Source organism: Equus asinus, chromosome 2 (genome assembly GCF_041296235.1).
Source record: "Equus asinus isolate D_3611 breed Donkey chromosome 2, EquAss-T2T_v2, whole genome shotgun sequence".
In the NCBI taxonomy this organism is placed as follows: Eukaryota; Metazoa; Chordata; class Mammalia; order Perissodactyla; family Equidae; genus Equus; species Equus asinus.
The window spans coordinates 41,979,018-41,996,340 of record NC_091791.1 but is presented as its reverse complement, the minus strand read 5'-3'; the positions used below and the strand labels follow the sequence as shown (position 1 = coordinate 41,996,340).

The window sequence follows — 17,323 nt, the reverse complement described above, 5'->3', positions numbered from 1 at the left end:
AAAGAGGCCTTTTTCTCATCTGTTCACACTTTGCAATGACTGTCACTTCACAGACACTTGTATTTGGGTCACGGTTATCTATTCTTCACCCAAGTATTTAAGTAACTGGCTCATTACTACTTTCTCTGAGAGAAAAGGAAGACATACTTGTTAAATTTGGTTATTAGAAAATATGAAGAAAGTGTTAATATTTTATAATTATTAATATTTGTTAGAATAGCATGTTATGTCTAGTGCAGATGACTTTATTAAACTCTTTAACAATGGTATTTAAAAAGGAAAAAGTGCTCAGAACCTGATTAAATATTACCAAATTAGGCTTAAAATAGGAGCACTACATTGTTTTTGGTATTTGGTACAATGGTCTAAAATTCTAAAGGAATGATGGTGAAAGAAATTAATATACTAGAAAGTAGAATTAAAACACTGGAAAGTTCTTTGGTTATCTTTTTCAACTAATCCATAGCTAGAAGACATACACAATTCATTCAGCGCTCAGAACTGGCCTGCAGGCTCTTTGTGGAAGCTATTGGCTTTTAGAAACAAACAGATGATGGAACATAGCAGAACCAAGCAACAATCCAAAACTCGGAGGCAATAAACGAGTGGGAGAGCACACGTGACGGTAACACAGAATCAGGCGGGCCCACATCTCTGGAGCAATCACGGAGGCCAGTGAAGATTCAGGTCCCTGAACAGTCCCCCTTTATCTGCAGGGGATACATTCCAAGACCCCCAGTGGGTGCCTGAAACCTTGGACAGTAGTGAACTCTCTCTCTCTACACATCATGTTTTTTCCTACACATACCTATGATAAAGTTTAATTTATAAATTCGGCACAGTAAGAGATTAACAATAATAATAATAAAATAGAACAATTATAACAATATACTGCAATAAAAGTCACTGTAGACCTTAGCAACCTCAGCATATGGTTTTTTTTTTACCTTATTAAATCAAGAATTTTCACTTTTTCACTTAAAGAGAGCACTTTCCGGCTTCTCTTTGGCATATCCGAATTACCATCACTACTCTTGTGCTTTGTGGCCATTATTAAGTAAAATAAGGATTACCTGAACACAAGCACTTCGATCTCGACAGCCGATCTGATAACCTAGATGGCTGCTCATTGACTAAGTGTGTACAGAGTGTGTACAGAGTGGATGCACTAGACAAAGGGATGGGTCAAGTCCTGGGTGGGACAGCACGAGATTTCATCACACTACTTAGAACGACAGCAATTTAAAACTTATGAGTTGTTTATTTCTGGAATCTTCCATTTAACATTTTCAGACCACAGTTGACTGAGGGCAACTGAAACCGCGGAAAGCAAAACAGCAAATAAGGGGGGACGACTGTATGTGCAACATGGACGAGGCGTCCCTGAGCGCGTCTTTATAGAGATGCTAGCTCTACAAGGACTCACTTCCTGACCTGGACCATCCCAATTAACTTCCTTGGAAATTAGCTTCCTCGTCAACAAAAGGAGGAAAAGGATGCCTCTTTCTTATGAATAAGAGAAACACTATTGAGGTTATTTCCTAGGGTGTTATCAGGAGCAGCTAGGGTTTTGCCAAATTTCTCCTCTATGCCAAATTCTGTGCCATTTAGTTTTTAAAACAACCTGCAATGCTATGATCCTTATTTTACAGATAGGGAAATTGTGGTTCAGAGAGTTTAAGTGGAAATATAAATCTATTACACAAGACACTAAGATTCAGGAAATTGCTTCAAATTGTGTTAGAAATCCCAATGTTATTTTGAGACTACACTGCTGTGTACCTATAGATGAGCCAATATCCTATCACATTTAAGTTACTTAATCCAAAATCTACTTAACTCGATTTTTCACTGTTAGCATTTTATGTCATATTTCATATTGACCCAGAACTCTACAAAATACGCATTCTGATAATAACTTAATAACTATATTAGTTATTGAAGTGCTGAAAAAATCCTAGATATCCACCATTAAACATGTCACTTTTCATCATTGTCTGCACACTGTGTGCCCGGTGAGATTTACTTACTACTCCCCACGTTTAACAGTCATTCTGAAATACCATCCACTTCCCAACATTCCTTCTCACCTGAACTTCTTAATAATCTTCTACCTGTTGTCCCTAATTCCACTTGAGCTTCCCTAAAACCTATTCTACATAGAGCAGCTAGAATTGCTTTTTTGAAAAAGTTAAACAGAATGTGTTCTTTAAGACCCTCCAATGGTTGCCAAATATATTTTGAATAAAATCCAAATCCTTCACCAAGCCCATGAAGCCCTAGATGATGCAGCCGCCTCTCCAACCTCACCTCCTGCCACTCTTCCCATCACTCTCTGGACTACAGCTTCAGTCCGATGCCCTTGGCACTCTTTGAACACATCACGCAAAGTCCCTCCTGCCTTGTGTCAGCCATTCCCTTTGCCTGGACTTCTAGAACACTGCTTGCCATTCAGGTCTCTGAGAGGCCACCTGCTCTAAAGAAGTTCCCTGGTGCTATCTTATGCCTCTAATTTCTTCATAGCCCCACCTCCTATTAACATCCTCTGTTGAAGCCAACTCCCAAGAGGTTCTTAAATCTGTTTTCCTCCTTTTAATTCCTTGCTACTAACCTTTGGATTCCCTGGATTGTGACAACTGCTCACCACTGCCACTGAAGAGCCAACTGCCCTCATAGCTCCCTCAACAGGACCCCAAGCTACATTATCTGTCTTATCTTGGAGACATGAATCCCACTGTCCTCTGCAAAAGGAGCTACTCATTGTTCCCTAAAACTCCAGTTTCTAGCTTTTGCCGGTAAACCTCTTTCCCTGGCCACTCCCATTATCCTGTTGGCTATAATCCTATCTATTTATCTCAAATACCACCTCTGCACAAGCACTCACTTCATCCTCCAAATCACTTCAGAACTTTGTTTCCATTGTATGGTGTTTTTAATAGTGATACTGGCATCACCATTACCAACAAAGGGTCTCATCTCTTCTATTAGAGGAAGCTCTTAAAGGTGTGCCTAACTCATTTGTTAGTCCCAGTGGGACTGACGATGGTACCCACAATACTGGCAACACCATACAGTTCTGTGCCATAGAGCTTCACTTTCTAGTCCCTCTGATAGTCCTTTCCTGTTTATTTCCATAAATGTCTGTCCTTCAAATCCTTTTATATATCTTCCAGAATTAACCTGCTCTGATGCTCACTAATCCTTCACTTTGCATCCTTTCTGCACTTCTATTTTAATTTACAACCCTTGTCCATTCATCCAGGTGGGACTGTAAACCCCTGGAGACTGGGGACTGTGAACTCTGCCCTTTTCTCCCTTCCCTCTCCTGTCTCCTCACTGCCCTCTATGAGATTTCCACCCATCACAGGAGTCTCAGCTGCTCCAGACAGTGGATCATGAAAACCAAGGGCTTAATTCCGTACTTTGGGAAAGAAAATTCCATGGAAAGGTTAGTAAAACAAATGAAATGGAAAGAATAAATGCTGCAGAACAAAGAGAAAAGTAAATATATAAGCTCTCCTAGGAGATTTATAACTCATTTAATATTTCTTGGGTATCCACACAGGGCAGAAGACACAGTTTATGAATCAGGAGAATGAGACATACTCATGTGCCCAGGCCAGAACTGTGTCTGTACATGCACAGTGCCTTTTTGCCTCTTTAAAAATCCAACTCGAAGAGATTTTACATCTTTGGTATTAATTATTTTAACCACATTCCTGTTTAGCATATATTATTATCCCATTTTACAGAAGGAAAAACTAAGGTGTAAAGAATTAAAGCACTAGCCTGGGGCCACACAGTCAATAAGAAAGCCACAACAAATCCCTGGTCTCTAAGCTTTCAAGTAGCTGCTCTTTTCACTAATAAAACTGTCAAGTTAAAAAAAAAGGAAGGGAGGCAGTGGCTTAGAGCTTTTTTCTAAGCCCCATGTAAAGATCTGGAACATAATGCAACAGTCGATTAAGTTCAGGAAATGAACCGCACTGTTAGGGGATTTGCAAAGAACAGATCACATTATAAAATTGTCCCTCTCAACCCACCTTAAAAAAATATACAATTTCTTGGGTTAAACATAGATTGTAACATAAAGAAAAAATGTCACTCTAGAAGATATAAAAGACAACATCAATATGATCTACTTGAGACACTTATGAAGAATTAAAATCAAGTATCCTCCGGAAACTAGTTACATACATATGTACAAAACAAAAGGAGTTACATTTCTTGTTGGTATTTCAGGCTATTAGGAAAAATATATGTATATTTGTTTGTATATATGTACACATGTGTGTATAAACGTGTGTGTGCATATATATGCATACACAAAACAAGTACTCTTATGTACATATATAATGCAAATACATATATGTATACCCAGATCTTTCCTCATTCCTTCCCTTCATCAAAACTCACCCACCTTAAATCACATTCTTAGGGGCTTGATCAGTCACAGCTAGTGGAACTGAACGATTAAAGTTTGCTCTTGGGCTAATGGATTATCCTTAAACGTAACACACTCTTATTTTAACAGAGGGTTTCTAAAAACATAATAAGCACATACATTACCAGCAGTGGCCAACATTTATAGAATTCTAGGCACAGTAACTAGCACAGTACAAAACTCAATAAATGTTAGCTGCTGCTATTATTATTTATTTATTCACATAACAAATATATATGTGCTAGGCATTATTCTGGGCACAGGGAATGCAGCAGTGAAGAGAACACACAAAAAGCCTGCCTTGTGGTGCTTATATTCTAGTGGAGGAGGCAGACAATAAACAAGATAAATAAGTAGACACAGAGCGTGTGAGGTAAGTGTTCAAGGACAAAATTAACTAAGAGTGTCATTGGGGGAAGGGAGGTTACACTTTGGGGCTAAGTTGGTCAGAGAAGGTGTCCCCATGTACAAGGGGGTTAACCATGAGGATACCTGTGGGAGAAGACCCCAAACAGAGGCTGGTGTGTGGGTGTTTTCAGACCAGCAAGGAGGTCAGAGAGCAGAGTGCATGAGGACACGTGGTCCGGGAGGAAATAGCACCAGGTCTGGTAGGACCTCCTTGGTCACCATGAAGACTATGGCCTTAAAGCTGCAGGAGGTGAGAGAAGAGTGACATATATCAAGTTCCTCTTACAGTGACACATTCTGCCTGCCGAGTTGACAAGCGACTTAAGAGAGCCAAGAATGGAAACAGAGATCAGTAGGAGGCTCCTGCAACACCCCAGGTAAGAGGCGGTGGTGGTCAGACCTACGGCAGCAATCGAGGTGTTGAGAAGTGGTGGGATGCACAGACGGACTAGATACGGGGTGGAAGTGAATATCAACAACAAAATCAAGATGTCTGGCCTGAGAACCAGGAAGGGCAGAGATGCCACTTACTAAGATGGTATGGGAGTGCGGCAGGCTTGGGAACCAGGATGCCACGGACTCAGCTGAGTTACTTTATACATATCATCTCACTCAGTACGCACAACGCTGAGATAGACACTATCTTATTATCCCCATTTTGTAGGTGAGTACACAACGCTACTACAGGGGTTAAGTTACTTGATCAAATTCACTCAGTTAGTAGGTGGCTATAGATATAGGATGATCTTAAACTAGTAAGATTTACAGTATAACTGAATGCTTAACTACCACTGTCACGATACTGACAGGCCAGTGAGAGACAGATGTGGTGACTTCTAACTCAGATCATGAATCCTTACACAGACATTCATGATGGTTTTTTAAAGGCAGAGGGAAAGAGATAATCCCTGAGCATGTTATAAAACAGAAGGCAAATAAGATACCATTTAAAAACACACACACACATATATATATAGATTATATATATATGAGCACACACAGAAAAACATCAAAAGGGGTATGAACCCAAATATTGGCATTATCTATGTCTGGCCACATGATAAGTAACTTTTTTTCTCTTTTTGTTTGTCTTTGTCTTCTAATCTGCCTACAAGCAAGATGCATTACTTAGTTTTCTTTAGTGCTATAAATAAAAATTAATTCATAAAACTGTAATTTATTGCATCTATGTATTGGTTTTTTTGCTCTCTCCCCCTTATAATGTTTACAGTAACTTAAAAGCCAAACAGCTGGGATTACTGAATTTAGGAAGCTACACAAGGTGAACCAAGGTTCCTTCAATTCTGAGGGCTTAGGCTAGTATTTAGATCTTGAGACCTAAACTGGTAAAAATTAGGAAAGATGAAAGCAGATGAGACCACCAATTAGCTACCATGAGAATGAAGCAGATACAGCCTGGGACAGAATCCATCATCTAACCCCTCGAGGGACTGTTCTACCCGACTCCAAAAAATGCTTCTAGTATAAGGTAGTGAGGGAGAGGCCTGCAAAAGCCTCGGAGGTCGAAAGTGTATGAGAATGAGACAGGGAAGATCCCTAGGAAAGGAAAGAAAACAGGGTAACAGCCCAGGCTCTACAGCCAGATGACGGGGGGTCAGAATCAAAGGGAGAGGAGAAAACTTGCTAGAAAGAAAAAGAAAAAGAATAAGGTTGGGCACTCCTGGTCAGTCTTCAGTAGAAAATAGTGACTGAAGTTGGTGGCAAAGGGGATTTCCCAGACTGGTGGTAAGCAGGGCCCACGTCACACACAGGAGGTTACAGCACAGAGTCAGCTAGGGAAGAGCTAAGTACATTTTCTACAAACTACAGTGGAACAGCAAGATGCGACAGCTATGAGGGTCGGCAGGTCCACCCTGAGGCAAATGAACATGTGTCCCGGATGGTATATGACACATAAACCTTATCATCAAACACTGAACTGATCTGTTTTCTTTGTATCTGTCCTATGCACATGGAACCTATGCCACTATATCTGTGAAGAAAATAAATTTCCAGAGGACAGGTGCCTTTTATACCAGGACATTTCTACAGGGGATTTACACAAAAGAGCCTTGAATCCCCAAAATATACCACATGGGATCTTGGGCAAGTCAACAGATTCTCTGAGCCTCAGTTATTTTCACTGAGAGAGGAGAAAACACCACTTATTTTAAGGGTTCATCGATCAAATGACACAATGTATGTAAAAAAAATTCTTGTTACTCAAACGTCAGCTGGTTTGGAATCTGCCACTTGAACAGGGTGATAATGACTTTTGACAACACGGATGAAAAGGAACAGAAGAGAACAGACTTTGAGTAAGCACATAAGAGACACAGCTACATGGAGAGGGAGAAGAAAGGCAGGGAAGAGACATCCCGGAGCTCCTATCTTGCCTTATTGCCGGAGCGGCATATGACAGCTTATCAGCCAATTAAATAATGGACTAGAGGCCCCGAAAAGCTGCAATAACACGAGGGAATTTTTGTCTTTGTGAATTTTATACTTGGATGGAATCTGGACAACACACACTTTCAAAAATTGAGATGTTACTATGAAAACAAACAAAAATTCCCCAGAACATAACTGTTATGCAGTTTAGTTTTGCTTACTGCTGCATCCCTACACGCAGTCTTCAAGATTTCTTGATACATAACTAAATGTAAAGATGTCCTGAAGTTCCATTAAAGACTAGCCTTACGGTCCACAGTATAAGGTCAAGTTAGAACAAAGTGAGGGCCTGGCCCCCTGGCGCAGCGGTGAAGTGCACACATTCTGCTTCGGTGGCCCGTGGTTCGCCAGTTTGGATCCCGGGTGCGGACATGGCACCGCTTGGCGGGCCGTGCTGTGGCGGGCGCCCCACACATGAGGTGGAGGAGGATGGGCACAGATGTTGGCTGGGGGCCGGTCTTCCTCGGCAAGAGAAGAGGATTGGCAGCAGTTAGCTCAGGGCTGATCTTCTTCAAAAAAAAAGAACAAAGTGAAACGGCCTTAAGAAAAGGCTCTTCTGGAACTTGGAAAATAAATTTTAGTGAACAGGAACCTGGAGAGACCTGCCTCATATCAAATGCTTCTCATCAAGAGCTTTTAAGACCTTCACTTAATCACAACCATCAAAGACTTAAAAACAATTGAAAACATGTTGACAATAACTGTGCTCATCAACTACCTTGGAGATTAGAAGAGGAAAGAGATAAGTACTCTGATCCAATCAACGTAATGTGAAAAGAAACCCTGATGGAATTAAAGCGGGATAAAATGAAAGATAAATGTTAGTGGAGAGTCTAGTCTGTTGAATAAAACACAAACCCAAAGAATCAAATTAGCATCTGACAGGAGCAGTTGCCAATCAGCCAGGATCATGTCCTTGGAAATTAGATTCCACTCATGGAAGAGAGGAAATGCTGTAGATACACTTTCTTATGTTGGCAGATGCCCACCTAACAAGGAAAGCCCCCAATGCCAGAGCATTTATCAAAGGTTAAAATACACAAGATGACTTTTCCGACGTGGTCCCTGAACATAAGATATACACTGCTGCCAAACATCGAAAAATCCATCCCAGTACTGAGTGTGATCCCAGAAAAGCCACACTGGAAAACTGTATCTGTTCCTTCCTGCGGATCAACAAAGCCCCTAGAGACAGTTGTGATTACAAATATCACTGCAGGTCTTAAGCAGGATCTGCCAACACCACTTCCCTTCTCTAGTTCCTTTCCTTTTGGCACGGAATGAATTTACAAAGAAGCTACTCAGTGACCGTTCCATCAGCCTCTCTATAACGCTATGCAGCTGTTTATGACAGAATGTTCTACCTCAGGCCTCTAGCACAAGCTCTTTCAACTCTCCCCCACATCCCAACTATCCAATGCTCCTGTTTTTCTTCAAATATTTCTCTTCCCCACCAATGGACCAATATACCCTGCATTATTTAATTCGTCCTTACATAATCCACCCCCTCGACTGATTTGTACCACTTCTTTTAGGCAAATGTCTGATTCAAAAGAAGCCACAGTAGAAAACATCTATCAGGATATATACATGACCTGACTTTGCTCTGAAATAAAATATATTTAAACAAAGTTGTGAGAGCTCCCAAATTGACAAATTCTATCTCCCCATTAAATTCCTACAAAATGCAGATATTCACAGAGAGACCCAAAAACCTCGCATGAAGAAGATACCAAAACAGAAGCCAGCCCTGTGGCTACAGTGTAATAGAAGCCATAGCTTCTAGAAAGATCTCGTCCCTTCCCACCACCCCAGCACAAAATCAACTCACTGGCCAAACGTGACTGAGTCTAAGTTGTGACTGTCTCCCACCTGGACTCCTATAATGGCATCATAACCAGTCCCCACTTCCACTGTTGCTTCCCTATCTCTAGACGGCAGCCAGAGTGATTCTTTTAAAATACAAATCTGTCCATATCCTTCTCCTCTAATGACTTATCACCATACTTGGAACCACCGCCCTGTATAAAATACCACCCATTCCCCAGTATACCCAACACTTTCTAATCCTTTAGAGGTACTGCTTTATTTTTCTCCGGTTCCCTCATCACTACCTGGTATTATACATTTCTTTGTTCGCTGACTGCTTTACCCTGGCCAGAAAACAAGCTCCCCGAGAGCGTCGGGGGCCTCTGCTCACTGCAGCACCCCAGGGTCTACAACCAAGCCTGGCACATGGAAGGGTGCTCAGTAAATACAAGCTGAATAAATGAATGAATTTTAAGTGAGCACTTGCTAGGTGCCAGACTCTCTACCAAGCAGTGGGATATAAGGATGAATGATGAATAGGATCTAGTCTTTTCCCTGGAGGAACTTAAAATCCAGCAGTGAAGGAGACACATACATAAGGAATAGAATGGAATGTGACATAAACTTGAAGTGTTTGAGGCAAACTGTGGAGTGGAGCAGCTAGAGATGAGGTAGGACACGTTGGGTCTTGATTAGGAAGAACCCTGAGCTTCATGCTAAGGAACTGGGCTTCCATCTGAGCCCCCACTAAGGTGCATCTGAGCACATCGCTAAGTAGGACCGGAAAGAGGTAATGAATCTGAAATTAGAATTGACAGAACTTAGTGACTATTTATATAAAAGGAACTGAGGAGTTCTAGGTTTCTAGGAAATTCCACCACCCACACAGGAGGAAGAAGTTGGAAGAAAAAGATGATAAATCTGAGTTTAGACAAGCTGAATTTGAGGTACCTATCATCACAATACTAAGTCATAAGGATTTCTCTGGTGGCTAGACAACCCTCGACCTGGAAGTTCTACAATCCTGCTCCTTGGCCTCTTCTTCGCCAGGTGTTTACAGTGTCCTAACAGAGCTGAGCCACACGTACCACACATAGGTGCCACCGTGTTAGCCATGATTCAGCCATGCATAAGAAGTCCGTACCAAATCCCTAAGTTTAACATATTCTTTATCATGCTTTCTGAAAACAAGGGATACCTGTTTTGCAGTGAAGTCTGACACAAATGCAGAGATTTCTCAGGAATTTTTCCTAGTCAGTGGCTTCACAGTCCAATTCTAAATGGGGAGACAACATTATTTACAGTTTTAAAAATCAAAAAGTTCTCAAGGACAGGCATTATTGTTGCTTTCCACTTTGCAATGTCATGGAAATCCCACGTGGATATATGTATAAACATACACACACACAGACCTGAGGGGGAGGTGTTAAGAATAAAAGGAGGCAAAAGAAAAGATTTAAGGACAAAAACCAAAACTCATGCTTAACAGTAAAGGACAATTGTATATCACGTAAGGATAGAACCAAATGTCCCAATGTCACCAATTCAGCATCAAGGTTATGTAGCACCTCAAACATCTGGCTGAAGATGGGGCGCATTGGCCAAATTTCAGTGATCTCATTTCTCAGTAAGTCATCCTCTAGTTTCAGCCTCTGATTCCCCTCTAAAAAGTGAAGATACAGAAGCAAGAAGGAAGAGGCTAATTGTTTAAAGGGCTCCAAGACTCTTAAAATCAAAGTAGAATGCTCCTTTGGGTTTACTGGCCAAACACGCTTAACGCTGAGGAGTTGTGTAAAACGTGCCTAAGTGGCAAACCTCTTGGTGGACGGTGTGGGGAGGGGTCAAGACTCAGCAGAGTCAAACACAAAAAGAGGGAGAGGTTAAATCTCTGTTAAACAGAATATTCCAGAACTAGAAGGGTCCATTTCCCCAAGATGCTGGGTAAATAAAACTGCTACACTGCAACGGCAAATAACTAGAAACAAGGAGTCTCTCTGATACTAAGAACATCTGCATCTTCTTTACGAGAGTAGGGAAGGGTAGTCCATCAATACCACTGCTTGGTGTGTCAACCTGCATCTTCCTTCCCAAGCCTTACAAGTCTGCTGTGCCACATACACTGAGAAGAGGCCTCAAGGAGGGAGGGGGGAAAACAGGAAGAACGTACCCCAGTAGAAGGACAGGGGTGGGGATGCTTACAATTATCATGACAACAGTTCGCTTCCCTTTCTCATGTTCCCATCCTGCCAACACGGAAACCAGAGAGAAGACTTTAAGGAATCCGGAGTTGGACGTATTCTGGACAAAAAATGCTCTGCAGTTAATAATAGTCAAACATAATTGGCCCATTCAATCACGTTAGAATCAAGACATAGTTGTGTAGAGTAACAGAAATCATCTAGACTAAGAGGCCCTTATTTTATCTGTGAGAAAAACCAGGCTCCTGAGATCTAGAGACTCACTCACACCACCCAGGATGTCTGGGAACAGTTGAGGCTGACCCAGGCTGCCTGTGTCCCAGCACGGGGTTAATTTTGCCCAAGGTGTGAATCCACTGATGTATAAATTAAATATACAAGTGACTACAGTACTGGCAATAAGTACCAGTAAAACACGAAATTAGAAAGCTTAAAGCAAAACAGATTTGAGGAAAGGTCCCTGCTGAGAGAAATATGAATAGTAATATACTTTAAAGAAATTAGCCCTATGGTTAGGACACTTCCTTAGAACAAGAATAAAAGTATTTAAAAGTCACAGTTTTGTGAAAGATTTGAACTCAAGCATGGTATGACTTTCACAAAGTTATATTCTGGGACAGTAAATTACTTGATTTGCTTGCATGTAAGAATTTTGATGAAAAAACTCACATAAACCAAACAACAAACATCAGGAAAAACCCAGGAAACGTAATTTAATTGACCTCGCCTTTGTAAATGAAAAGTACTGGCATTTTTTTCTCTAATGGGCTTTTAGGAAATAAAGTTTAGAAGTCAAAAGTTTAAAGGTCAAAAGCAGAACTAGTTTGGCAGTCGAATGAATGTAAGTAAGAAATTCTGAGCATCTCATATTTCTGAAGCCTACTGCTATCTATTTAGCCTCTTAAAACTAAAGTAAACAAAAAAAGGCCTTCCACCAAATCAAATGCAGCCTAGACCACCATTTCTATTTCAGATTTAGCTTAAACTCCAGGATTGCCAAACTCTAGAGCCCCCAAATAAACACTGGCCACTTAACTTCCTTTACACAGGTTAAGATAGTCCTTTCCTGGCAAAGAGACAGGAACTGCTTTTATTTCCATTTGCAGATAGGTAATTCACCAGGTTAAAAAATACAGTCCTTATGAACATACCAGGAAAACACTCATCAATTCTTTCAGATCAAGTTCAGTATCAACTCTCTGTCTGCACTCTGTTTTCTGGATTTAAGATGACTTCCTTAATGTTCAACCATGCTATAGGTCATGAAACACAGTCCACTAGAGAGAAACTCAGTTCCATAGCAAACCCATTTCCAACTCTCATGCACGGAAGCAATAAAGATGTTCTGCTAATGGAAAATCAGACACAAATGAGGAGGGTAACATAGATGCTTAGCTTGCTACAGGCAACCCAAGCAAAGAGCTTGTCTGAGGGGCCTGTGTTGAGTTTAGAGCTTGGGACATGAAAGCCACTTTGGATCCATCTGAAACTAAAAGGAGGTGCCTATTTAAAAGGCCAAGACACTTGAATGGAAGAGCCACATATTGCTTTAGGTGCCACACATTCTAGAAGGTGGAAAACCATGCAGGTTCATCTGTGTTCCACCTACCTAAACAAAGTCATTTCCTGAGGGTATCATTTTCCCAACAGCTCAAGCCACTCTGGAATAGCTGTTCTGAATTCTATCTCTTTAAATACACATTGCTAAGGTTCCAGATGTCTGACCCTGTGTGGGAAAACCTATACAGCCATTCACGGTGCTTAGGTCAACTGTCAACTATTTATTTGATGGATTAATAACACCAAGACTGGGTAGTCTATCTGTGGTCCAATAGCCTGGACTCTCTCAAGGTGTCTGAGGGTTTTCTTTCCTGTGAAGTGAAAATAGAAGAACATCATCTCTAACAATCCCATTCATCGTTCTGTACGAATCTTGTACAAAACAGGCAATAAAAGGTATTTTCTTAAAGCTGCCAGAGCTTTAGTTGGGTATGTGGTTAAAAAAAAAGAAAGAAATAATATGCTTTGATTCTCCTGCTTGACAAATTTAATTTCCAAATAATGAGTATTAGACATCTGTAGTGCAAACCCCCCAATCATTGAACCTGAGAGCTTTTGCTTTACTTACTTATATTTTAAGAGCAGCCACTGAATTAGCCAGAGTCCTACAAGGATCATGCCATTAATTTCACAAATAGAAAAGGCCCACTGCACCCGGTTAAAATGGTCAAAAAACGTGTCCGGTAGTGGTGGCTGCACCTCCTTAGGAGGCACTCGTTCATGGACGACCGAGATCATCACTGTGGTGAGAACAAAACAGGAAAGTGCATAAAGAAAGGCCAGAAAAGTCTTGCCCCACTCCATGGGGTACTGGGAGCGCTCCGGTTCCGGCATGGGGATCTTTATCATCTCCTTCCTAAACCCATTTGGCATCCCGTTGGGTTTGACCTTGATGCTGAAGCTGCCATCGGGAGTGAGGACGTCTGTGCCAATGCTGAGGTGCCCGTTGGCGTGGCCGTTCTTGTGTGCTTCCATGTGGTGCTCCATTTTCAGGGTCTCTATCATGTCTAATAACCGCTGACCGTTGTCGGAGGAGACTCGGCACAAGGGGGGTTTTGTGAAATCCTCTTGGGTTAGGTTGATCAAGTCCCGGCCTGTGAAATGTTCCAGAGGCTCACAGTATTCTGGCATAGCATTCTCCAGCAGCCAGTCTGCCACCTTCTTGGGTGACCAATAAACCACTTCCTTCATTGTACTGGCAGACAACATGCAGTCCCCAGCTTGCTCTCGGCAGGTCAGCAGCAACCGTTCCTACAGAGCAGGACACTGTCCCATTGCAACATGTTCATCCTGTCAGGCCTCATGACAGAGACTTGTGTGGCAAGATGGTCAGGGCAGTTTTTAAACACCTCATGTAGCTGACCAGGATTCTTGAGGGCCTGGGCGTTCATTCACCTCATTTTTGAGCAAGATTCTTCCTTCTGTGGAGGCAAGAAAAAAAGTTAAAATACTGGGACTTTGAATCAATCTCTTCAAAATGCAAAAACTTAACATGCATAAGGAAAATGGAAAACCAGTTATTGGTAATGTCCATAGTTTTTAAACTTATATTAGTAGTTTAAGGGACCACTGATTCTCTGGTTAGTCTTCCGTGAAAGAGCATTAAATTGGACCTGAGAATGGACAAAGTCAAAGGGGAAATGTTTTACAACCTCTCCAATCGTTTCTTTCCCAAGAAATAATTCAACAGTGCTTTGGACACTGCTCAGTACAGATCAGTGATTCTCTTTGCCCTTCCATGCTTCCTGAGATAATCTGAAAGAATACGGCAAATTTGCTTAATCTACCATTCTATCTGGTGATGAAATGTTTTAAAATGTACATAACACACAGCAACTTAATAGATATCATAGAAATGTTGAGCAAGATGATCTGGTCCAACAATTTTATACTCTTTCATAAAAAAACCAATGAATCCCTTTTTCCAAACGTACTTGGACCCCAAATCTATAAAAGAATTATAAATGCAGCTGCTTGGTTGGAACACAGGTGGAGTGAAGGGCCAGGGTCCTCCTGCTCTGTTGATGTTTCTACTCCCCGCCCCTTGGGGGTTTCACGGAACCAATCCCACGGTTTCAAAATCAATGATCTGATTCAACCCCCTCGTATACAAACGAGGAAACTGAGTTCCAGAAAGATCAAGGAACCTGCCCGTGGTCAAGTGGCAGCTTGCACAGAAGAGTCATACAGTCAAGTTTCTGAATCCTAGTTCAATGTATTCATTTATTAAAATACTTAACCAGCTATGTGGCAATAACCAAAATACACATCTGTAGGATGTACATTCTACACATGTATTTCTAAATTTACATACGTACAAATATATGTATAAATAATGTATCTATATATTTAACCAAAACTATAGTTAAAGAATGTAACATTGCATAAAACAACTTGCAAAAAATACATCATATATTAACTGAAATTACACTAGATGATGGGCCTAGTGACATTTTCTACTTTTTTAATAAGCATGTATTACTTTTATAATGATCATTTAAAATTAAAAAACAAGAAAAGTTAGAAATAAAAGAGCTAGCTCTATAACAAAGCATTGTGGTTAATTAAACATGGCTTTTGGCAGAAGACAGTTCATAGTCTGATTCTCAGTGTCTCCCACGCATAACTCACTAGGTGAACTGCAGCTTCTTCATCTGCAATGTGGGTATAATCAAATCTATCCTTCACAGGGTCGTTGTCAGTACTTAAGAAAACAAACGTAAAAGTTGATGTTACCTAACCTAGCACTAAAAGGGATCTGTTGGCATCCATATCCTTTTTTTTCCTTTCTCAAATTTCCTATCATGTCCAGTGGCTACTGTCCACTATATCTCACTATGAAAACACTCTGTCCAATAGTGGGCTAACCTTTTTTTTTCTTCCAAATGAATGTTGTGTTAACTGCAAAAACACTTGCACAGATTTGTATGTTTAAGAGCTAGAAATTACTGATGGTAGTGTTTCCTTAACTCTGCTTTGTGGAATAATAATCTGATAAAATGCTCTAAGCTTAAAAAAAATATACATCCAAACAAGCCTAGGAACAGCACACTGTAATCTCTCCTGGGGACAGCAGTACACAGTAGCATGTAAAAATCTCCAGGAAATCCTCAAGTAAAGAAACTGTTTGCCAGGATTTCTCAAATTGACTTCATCAAGGCTGTCCTCCTCCCTGCCTTTCTCCTCCCCACTAACTCCTACCAACTCCCTGTGGAACACACTGGGACAAATAAGACCAGTACTGAGGTCTTCTGATTTCAAAGTCCAAATTCATGTCTAGCGAATCCCCAAGTCTGACTCTGGAATGAAGATGGACAATCTGTCCACTCCTAATTTCCCAATCCAAATAACATTCAGTCAAATGGCTAGAGCTTAAAAAGTATCCCAGACCTTGAAGAACTGGGCCTTCTCTCTTCTGAGCATGCACAGTCCTGAGCATCCACAGTGCTGTGCACCTCCCCTATTACACTCTCTTATGGTTAAGTGTCAGTCCAGGCTCCCCCAGGAGCTGAGGAGCGATTGTGGAAGGGCTACAATCTTAAGCATTCATGTATCTCGCATTCCCAGGGCTCAAAAGGTATTCAAACAATATCTGTTCAATATCTCAGGAAATGTCCCTTAGACCTAGCAACATGTAGGTGGTTTAATGGAGAATAAACCTACTAAAAATGCATTGATGTTGAAAACTGCTTTAAAACAATCTGGATGGTCAAGGAGAATAAGGTGGGCATTCTCCAGAGAGAAATATGAAACTAAAGTGAATCTCTGACCACTTAAAATCCACTGCAGAGCTGCTTCAATGGATCACTAGTACTGCCTAGAGTGACAAGAAGACACACAAGCCAGATGGGAGTCCTGGCAGAAGATCCTACAGGAAAGCAGTTGTCCTGGCATCACTTCCCAGGCCTCCCCCCAAATACTCCTCAACAGAATTAAGATAACAGTCAAGGGAACCTTCAACAACCTGAAGCAGCTAAGAGAACTCTACGAAAAAAAAAAAAAACAAACATAGTGGAATGTTCAGGCCCAAGGGAATGAACAGGGGCTCTTCATGTAGGTTCTTCATTTTCCCCGGTCCAACACAGGAAGGCTGCCGGGGGGAAACCCCTCAGAACCACAAAGCCTAGACCAAGGTCCAAGGAGTTATTTCACTTCTCTCTGCTCGGGGGACAGTCAGAGAATCTCCTTTTAAGAGACAATAATCTTTAAAATAGAAAATAATCAAACGGTAGGAGACAACACACGGCCATCACACACATACATACTCACACACACACACTCATTCTGGCATTGTGAGCCTCCATCCAAATGAAGGAATGCTAATCTTGCAATGGCAAGTCCATCAGGCAGTTTCTGAGAGCCAAAGGGACTCTTAAGAGACAGCAAGATAAATCATTGATTTCCATTAATCAACTAGGACAACAAAATTCTTCACTCCTTAAGACAGTCCCTG

At 41.2% G+C, this 17,323-nt stretch overlaps 1 protein-coding gene across 16 annotated transcripts in view; it reads right to left on the bottom strand.

The window, feature by feature from the left end:
* The window catches only part of SGMS1 (sphingomyelin synthase 1), a 279,503-nt gene that overhangs the window by 24,830 nt on the left and 237,350 nt on the right, over positions 1-17,323 (bottom strand). For all 16 annotated transcript variants that reach the window (XM_014864351.3, XM_044754914.2, XM_070487761.1 and 13 more), the window contains one exon: positions 13,439-14,291. In XM_014864351.3, the coding sequence (XP_014719837.1) occupies positions 13,439-14,079 (641 nt within the window). In that variant the 5' untranslated portion in view covers positions 14,080-14,291. The remainder of the gene's footprint in view (positions 1-13,438; positions 14,292-17,323) is intronic.